General features: G+C 56.6%; 1 protein-coding gene across 3 annotated transcripts; it reads right to left on the bottom strand.

Moving 5' to 3' along the window:
• Window positions 1-379: 379 nt before the first annotated feature.
• LOC111154779 (receptor accessory protein 4) lies at window positions 380-4402 on the bottom strand. Of its 3 annotated transcripts, XM_022514697.1 has the most exons (8): window positions 3912-4400; window positions 3039-3111; window positions 2578-2654; window positions 2363-2483; window positions 1819-1932; window positions 1292-1427; window positions 981-1135; window positions 380-876 (listed from the first exon to the last, which is right to left on the bottom strand). In XM_022514697.1, the coding sequence occupies exons 1-8, from the start codon at window positions 3941-3943 to the stop codon at window positions 808-810; spliced, it is 777 nt and encodes a 258-aa protein (XP_022370405.1). In that variant the 5' UTR covers window positions 3944-4400; the 3' UTR covers window positions 380-807. The 3 variants fall into 3 exon arrangements, with proteins under 3 accessions (XP_022370405.1, XP_022370397.1, XP_022370413.1); XM_022514689.1 differs by lacking the exon at window positions 981-1135 and having other exon boundaries at window positions 381-876; window positions 3912-4402; XM_022514705.1 differs by lacking the exons at window positions 380-876; window positions 1292-1427 and having other exon boundaries at window positions 1000-1135.
• Between the last annotated feature and the right edge of the window lie 3649 nt (window positions 4403-8051).

Raw genomic sequence — 8051 nt, 5'->3', positions numbered from 1 at the left:
CTCCCAGGGCCTAATCTATTTACAGCTCCAGCTAATCCCCAGGAGATTACTGTGCTGCCCGTGTTCCCTCCACACCTCTGTCCCCACTGGCTTCTACTTCCCATCAAGGTCCAACTCCATCTCCTTCTGACTCTCATCTTAGGCTCTGAACTGTCTCAGGAGTGTCCTCCCCCCTGCCCCACTCTCCCATCTGTGTTCTCAGAGGTCTCCAAGAGCCTCCGGTGACAGTACTCGCCACATCACAACCATACATCAATGGTTCCCTCCCCCAGGAGACCGGGCCCTTCTGGCAGTCAGTCTGTCCTTTCATCCCATCCTAGGACTGGGACTGGCCTGTAGCAGGCTATCTAATAATGTGTATTAAACCAAGACACGCAGAACACTTTTATGTGTTTATTTACCAAAACGTGCATAAACCTGACCACATTCAGCAACACAAGACACACAACCAGGACACACACACACAGGGCCTTGGAGGAGGCTGTCAAGTACTTTGAAGGACAGAAAGGAATGAACATGGCTGGGTGGACTTTTGGTTTCACTTGCAGAGGTTTGGGAAGGGCACTTGTCCCACACACCCGGGAGGGGAGAAGGAGGAGAAAGGTAATAAATAGAATCCTGGGAACAGCCCACTTTGGTACATTACAGGTATAGCCCCGTGCATGGCCCCAGCAGCTTGGGAGCCAGGAGGACAGACCCTTAGCAGCTGCCTTAGACAGATGAGACGTGCCACCAGAGGTCTCCTCCAAACAGCCCCCAGCATCTCATAAGGCAAGAGAGGTAAGACTGGACCAGGCTCCACAGACCCTAGCTGTTCATGTCCGAAGAGATGGTCTTCTTCCTTGTCCGAACCTTCAGGGAGCGCGAGGTGGTACCCTGGTGGGGGGTGGAGAGCAGGTATGACCTGAGAAGGTCTAGGCCCTGGGTACCCGGGTAGCACACCTCCCTCCCACCTCCCTCATGCCTCCCTTGCCACTGACCTCCCGCGCCAGCGGCTTCCTTTTGACCACACGCAGGCTTTGGCTGCGGCTCAGAGGTCTCTCTCGGGGCCGGGCAGGTGGCTGGGGGACTACCTCGGTATCTGACCAACACTCATCGTCGGTGTCACTGTCCTGCAGGCCCCCTGCCCGGTACCCTGTATTGAGGAGGGGGAGGCCGGGGAGGCAAAGCTGAGCATTTCCATAATGGGAAGGCCAAGCCAGGCCTTCTTCGAAACCCTGGGGAAGCCCTGGCTTACATGGAAGCATCAGCCCCCTGAGAACAAACAGCTCCAGATTGCTCTCCCACTCACCGATGGGTGGCCTGTGGCAAGGGACTTGGTCCTCCAGGTAGAGGGGATCCTGGTAGGTGGGAGCAGGGTCATCGGGGATGGAGCGCAGGTCCTGCATGGAGAAGCTCCGCAGCCTTCCGGCCAGTGCACCCTGACTCTGCAGGGGACGGGGAGCCACCATGTCACCTGAAGGGATGGGACTGGGGATCCTAGCAGAAAGGGGTCTGAGCCAGCACAGCTGCTCAGGGAGGTGAAGGGGCCCAGGCCAAGGAACTGAAAGGAGCTCAGTAACCTTCTAGCCCCATGCCTTTGCGACACCAACAGGAAATGAAGGCCCAGAGAGCAGGAACAAGCACTCATGGTCACTGTCCCAGCCAGGAGAAGTCTGAACTTCCAGCTCCGTCCTCCTGCCAACACCCCACCTGTCACCCCTCACCCTGTTCCCTGGTATGGTCAAGTGCTCTCTCTCGGCTCCCTGACAGAGAGCTGCACCCCTCCAAAAGGCACTGGGGATGGGAGTGCTGCTGGAGGGCTGGGGCCCAGGGCACCTTGGTGGCAGCCTGCACAGCGGCTGAAGCAGCAATGTTGAGGCCCCGTTTCCCAAAGCTGAGCACTGTCTCATAGCTGCGCTCCTTGGCCTGCACAATACAGGTGTCAATTTCCTGCAGAAGACAGGGAAGTGGGGGGGGGCAGTTGGGACAGTTGGACTCAGCTGGACAGTTGAGTCACTCCTCTGCTGCGCACCGTGCCTCCCTGCCCATCCCCACCTACCAGGGCCCCGGCAGCCACAACAAGAGCTCCCCACCCACCCATTTCCACACCTCTGTGAGTGACCACACGCAGCCTCCTCCCACCATCCCCAAAACAACTTCGAGCTGGTGTTTCACAGCCTCGAATGGTCATTCCCGTGTGCTTGCATTTGATTACCATGAGAGGAAGATGACTAATTTCTGTCAAGGTCAGTCCCACAGCTTAGCGGCAGCAGGACTCAGATTAGAACCCAGATTATCACCCAGTATCTGGAACCCCAAGTCTAGGGCCCTCTTTTTCACACCCACCCCTATGTTTCCCTACTCAACCCCCACCAAGTACCTTCTCATGACGGGACAAGGACGGGTGGACAAACTTGCGGTAAAGCAGGCTGGCCCCTCTGGTATAAGGTGACAACAGCCACAGTACAAAGGCCATCTTGATCTCATAGTAGAAAGGGAACCTTTCAAAGGGAAGGGTGGGCACGGTCAGCCAGGGGGCCAGGCCGAGAGTGGCCTCTCACCTCCCCACTGCCCATAGACCTTCTGCATGCATACCAGGAGATAAAGATGTCCGTGAAGGTCTCCACCGCCATGAACAGTGCAAAGACTATCCAGTACATCATCCACCGCACCTGGGGGGCAGGTGGCGGTCAGAGGCCAATAGCTGAGCCCGCACAGCCACCTCCCCTGTCCCAAGCTGACCCGAGATTCCAGAGAGCCTGTGCTGCTGCATTCTCCTGGCTCCGGCAGGCCCCAGAGAGCTGTCTCTGAGAAACTGCCACCCATTTCTATGCCCACCCCCCCCCAGAAGCTTCACCCACAGGATCCTGCACAGGCATCCTCAACAGCCTGCCTTCCAACCACACCCACTCTGGTCAGGCTATCCCATCTGCTTATGCCTCTGGAAGAAGGGGAGGCCAGTTCCGACCCTCCTCACCTTGCCGAGTCCTCCATACCCCCAAGGCTGTCGTCCCACCCAGTCTAAACCAAGCCCTCCTGCTCACAACCACACTCACATATTCACGAATGTTTTTGGTCTTCACAGCCTTGTAGGAAGCATACGCTGGGTACAGCATCCCAAACACCAACCTAGAAAAGCCGGTAAAAATGAGCGGGAGGATGAGGGCCATCATGTCCTCCTGCCCCCCACCAGATGGCCACCTCCCTCATAGGTGTGCAGTGGCAAGGGCCTACCCCGTTCTTCCTGCTTGGCTTGCACAACCTGTGCCTGAGTCAGTACCCTGAAGGCTACCTCCCCACCCTGCTGTTTACAAACACCCCAAGCCTGCCCAGGCCTGCACGGGTACCCTATGGGTGCATGATGGAGCGGGAGCACACACAGCCACACACAGGTGGGTGGGAGGCAAGCTTCAGAGCTGGTGAGAGCACCAGGCCGTCCCCTCCCATGGGCATGCAATCAGGCCCGGAGCCACCAGACCTGGCACTGCCAGGTTGCAGGCAGGAATATAGGAGCCAGGTGCTGGAATACTAAAAGGTGAGAGGAGGACAGAGTGGGGAGGTAGAGGCCAGGGCACTGAGTCATGTGACTGCTCAGATGGGAAGCAGGCACCTGGAATCTCCACCCACAAGGTGCCACAACACCTTGCGTTTGCTAAGGGGCTGCCAGGCCGGTGTGAGGGCCTCGGTCCCACAGCCCTGTCTGCAGTGTGTGTGATTGCGGGAGGGGTCGCCAGGAGCCAAGGAGACTTTGGGGATGGAGGACAAGCGAGGGTGCCGGCTGGCAGGTGCGTGCCCGCAGGTCCGTCAACCCTTGTGTGAGAATTGAGGGCGCTGTGCCCCCTCTCCCACCAGACGTTCCCATCAATCTTCCACCTCAGGAGCGGTCTGGCTCCTGGGGATAGAGGGTGTCTGAAAGCAGCCATACTCACACCACCAGGCGACAGAGTATCCAGGACACCATCCTGCAGCCTCGGCACGAAGGGGGAACCTCCGCAAGAAGATGACCAGAGGGACGCTCACGCGGGGCTGGGATGGGGTAATCAGTGGAAGTGCAGGAACCAGAGGGGCGCTCCGGCTGCCCCTTGGCAGAGGCGGAGCCCGCCACCCCCTCACTCAGCAGTGCGCGGAGCCTGAAGAGTGGGGAGACCCGTGGGCTGAAGCGAGGAGGCCAGGGCTCGGAGGAACCGACTTGGGAGCCGGTAAGGGCGGGCGCGTTCTTTCGCCCCGCGGCGCTCCTGGGGCAGTTACGGCTCAGCCCCGCACTTCCTGCTGCGGGGAACCAGGTGTTCGGCTCTCGCCGTGGCGCTGCTGCGGGTCCCGGGCCGCGGGTGGCGGTCACGGCCTTCGCTCGTTCGGGTCCCCGCCGTCTCAGCGGGCCCTGCCACGGGTACCGGCCTCGGGGCGGAGTTTGCAACTCACTTGAAAGTTGCACGGAACTAGGCTCTGCCCAACCCCAGGGCTCCGGCGCTTGGCGCAGGCGCAGTGAGGCCCCGGAGGGGGGCGGGGCGAGGTCAAGGAAGCCAGAGGCCTGCCGACTTAAAGGGGCGATGCGCCTCCTACTCGTGGATAAGGCCCAGTAGGTGAGCGGCCGCCCTAATTGGAAAGATTAGGGGCCGGGAAACGGCAGCAAAAAAGGTGGGGAAGAGGAAACGAAGGAAACCTGGAGTCCAGAGTTCTCGCGGCTCTTCCCTGGCTTCCCCCTTTTGCCTTGTCTTTCCCTTCTGTAAAATGGGAAAAGGCATGGGATGGGTGCAGTACCCCACTTCCAGGCTCATGGACAAGTGGGAGGAGGCTTGGCTGAGCGCCAACAGATCCAGGTCTTGCAGCCCTGGGTCAGGAGATGCTTAAGCGCCCCGAAGACGCTGAGTTGACCTAGGGCGAAAGCAAGAAGAAGTAGGAGAGAGAATCTGAGGGACTCGTCACTGCGCCCCTGCCCTCTCCCCGGAGTCACCCTGAAGAATGGGTTTCAGGAGTTGACTTCTCTCTGGAATACCTCTCTAGAGCCCACCTATTTGGGTGGGCTGACCATGATGATTTGAGAGATTCCGGACAGAGCCCCCTGCCACCACTCCCCCACCCATGCCCTTTTCACCAGAAGTTTGAAGTTCTATTCCTGCGTGTCAAGAACACAAACATCCCTGAGAGCTGAATCATATCAACAATTGCCACTTTGTAGCTAATTTTTGTGTGCAAGGTCTTGACCCTTATGAAGATCCCCTCCAACCTTATTTTTTACCATTTAGGAAATACATTCCCTCTGTGGCATTGGTTGCTGGATGATGGTGAATGCTCCACTTGATCCGTCTTCTGAGCACAGCCCAGGAAGGGGAGAGGGAACAGAGAAGCTCCTCTGGGGGCAGGGGTATAAGGGAAAGAAAGTGGGAGGCTCGAAGGAGAAGGCAAGCTTTGTTGTTTCTAGAACTTTATACATAGGATTGCATTCTTTGTTCTCTCTTCGGCATAGTGCCCCATTCCTCCCTCTGACAATAGGGACCATACCTCTCCACCCTGGGCAGCCACCCCCTCTGTTTCACAGAGCTGAGGTGAAGGAGACAGCAGAGTTACCCTGAGCCATGGGGATGGGAAACTTGAACAGTTATTAATTTTTATTAGAGCCATAGTTAACACCCATCATCTATGGAAAGGATGGCATAGGTAATGATGGGGGCCAGGGAAAGGAGGCTTCCTGGGAATAAATAAACACCAGGTAATGATGTAGTCTTAATTACTATCATCCATTTTATTGGTGGTGTTGGGTGTGAGAGCTAGCAGTGAAACCGACCCACAGGAGAAACTGCCCTGAGGCCTCCCTCTTCCCATCTAACCATCCCCTCACACTAGGCCTCACTCCTACCTTATGTTGGAAGAACAAGAGACTGCAAGGGCCAGAGTCCCACCACCCATCTCTAGGCCCAGACAATGTGATTGAGATGAAAGTTGAGTTTAATTGAGGAGACACATTCCTTGTCTCCTGGGAGCAGAAGGATGTGACTGATTCCTTGGGACAGCTCAGGAGGAGCAGGGGGTTGCAGAAGAGGGAAGGAAGCCCCGATCCTCAGGAGGTGAGGGTGCCTGGGCTGACGGTGTGTGTGCGCACCTCTGGTCCTTTGGTACCTGCTGCACGGCCACCTCCTTCCTGGCTGCCTTCCAGAGTCACCTGACCTCAGCACCTACCCCCACTTGCTGGTGAAGAGCTCTCCTGGGCCCTCTTTAAGACCATCTCCACGGGGGGCTCCTGGGTGGCTCAGTGGGTTAAAGCCTCTGCCTTCGGCTCAGGTCATGATTCCAGGGTCCTGGGATCAAGCCCCGCATCTGGCTCTCTGTTCAGCAGGGAGTCTACTTCCCCTTCTCTCTCTCTGCCTGCTTCTCTGCCTACTTGTGATCTCTGTCTGTCAAATAAATAAATAAAATCTTAAAAAAAAAAAAAAAAAAAGACCATCCCCACGAGGAATGGCTCTCACACGGAGATCTGTGCTTAGGGAATCTAAGGGACAGCAGAGGTCTGCTCCTGAGAGCAGGGCTCAGCGTGGAGGGGCGTGCGGCTGAGGGGTGCCAAGTGAGTGGACTCTGTTTCTCATGGCCTTTGGTCGTGAGATGTTGACACAGTCACCCAGCTACCCTGGGTTGCTAGGCAACTCTCTGGACACACTGATGATGCCCAGGGCAGTTGACCAGGCAGGCATACATCAGGCCTCATTCCCCATGTACAGAAAGCTGGGCACTCAAGGGTAGTAGGGTCTCCCACCCCTGGAGGGAGTCCCAGGGGGAGTGACAAAATGTTTATCTTTCTACCTGGCAACAGAGTACCAACGTGTCTGGGACACTCAACCTACTTCCCCTGACAACTTCTTCCTGGCCCAGCATGAGGGTCCATTCCCCATTTGAAGAAGCAGGACAGGAATTCCCAGGACAGTGTGGCTGGGGGACCTGAGGGACATCTGCTAAGCCAAGAGCACATGAACGTGGTTTGAAGAGGTGGAACCCCAGACACAGCACCCATGAGGTTCCCCATGGTGAGGGGGTGCTCAGGGGCAAGCTTGGGGGTGCACCTGACACTAGAGGAGAGCCCGGGGCTCTGAGACTGATGGGTGAGGAGTCCTAGTCTGCAGACAGAGTTCTCCCCAAAGATCAACCTCCTCCTTTTCCAGCAAGCACCCTTCTCTGAGCCCCTTCGGCATCTCCTAGAGTCCTAAAGACTAGAGTCCTAAAGACAAGGCACAGTGCTGTGTCAGACACACTATTCCAACGGCTTTCCACATATGAATGTATCATTTTTTTAATGCATCTAGATCTCACACTAACTCTGTCAGCCAGGTATCTTGATCATCCACATTTCATCGATGATAAAAACAGAGATACAAATGGGCTCAATGACATGGTTGAGGCTGCCCTTGCCACTAAGTGGCAGGATCAAGAACTGACAGACTAAGTTTTAGTATCTACTTGACAGAGGAGAAACCCAGGGCCAGGGAAATCAGTGCACTTGCTCGAAAACTCCCACCTCAGGCAAAAGCTGGATGCAATGGAACAGAATGGAGAGGGACTGCTGAGCTTGTCTTTGGCCATGTTGGTTGGAGTTGACCTGATGGAAGGACAGACTCCAGTCTTCATGGGCCCCAAGTCTGTGATCTCCAGGAAGGAACACTTGGGCCATGAGTCAGCCCCAGGTGGTAGAGACTAGTCACACTTGATCCGCATTTGAATGTCATCATCATCATGAACTCCTGACCCCAGCACTAGCTGACTGTGGGGTGCCCACTTGCTCCTCTGAAAGAGAGCAAGGAAGAGGGGGTTCTGAAGGCTACTGCCCCCTGAAGACAGCAGGGACAGAGAACACAGCCCTGGCTCTGTTCTGAGAGAAACAGCCACCTCCAACAGTAGCCATTGGACACCTGAGAGCCAACAATGGGGTGGGACATTTTTATTTGCAGCAGTGAAGTCATGACATTGACCCCAAGTGCCCCTGGGCGTCCGCCACCAGTGGGCCCTCACAGAGTCTGGGCACAGGGAATTCTGCCCACCTCACCCCATGCCTTCTCCGCCAGCCTTGCAGCTCCGAGCTGCCTATT

This window comes from Enhydra lutris, unplaced genomic scaffold (genome assembly GCF_002288905.1).
Source record: "Enhydra lutris kenyoni isolate GAN:26980312 unplaced genomic scaffold, ASM228890v2 scaffoldscaffold3, whole genome shotgun sequence".
In the NCBI taxonomy this organism is placed as follows: domain Eukaryota; kingdom Metazoa; phylum Chordata; class Mammalia; order Carnivora; family Mustelidae; genus Enhydra; species Enhydra lutris.
The sequence above is the reverse complement of the archived record's forward strand: the minus strand, read 5'-3'. Positions and strand labels throughout refer to the sequence as shown.

Bases quoted from the DNA above. Each gene is read 5' to 3' on its own strand.
- LOC111154779 (XM_022514689.1), bottom strand. From the start codon at position 3,943: ATGGTGTCCTGGATACTCTGTCGCCTGGTGGT. The intron at 2,655-3,038 runs GTGAGTGTGGTT...CCTGCCCCCCAG, and splicing joins CCAAAAACATTCGTGAATAT to GTGCGGTGGATGATGTACTG. The intron at 877-1,291 runs GTGAGTGGGAGA...ACCCCCCACCAG, and splicing joins TTGCCACAGGCCACCCATCG to GGTACCACCTCGCGCTCCCT.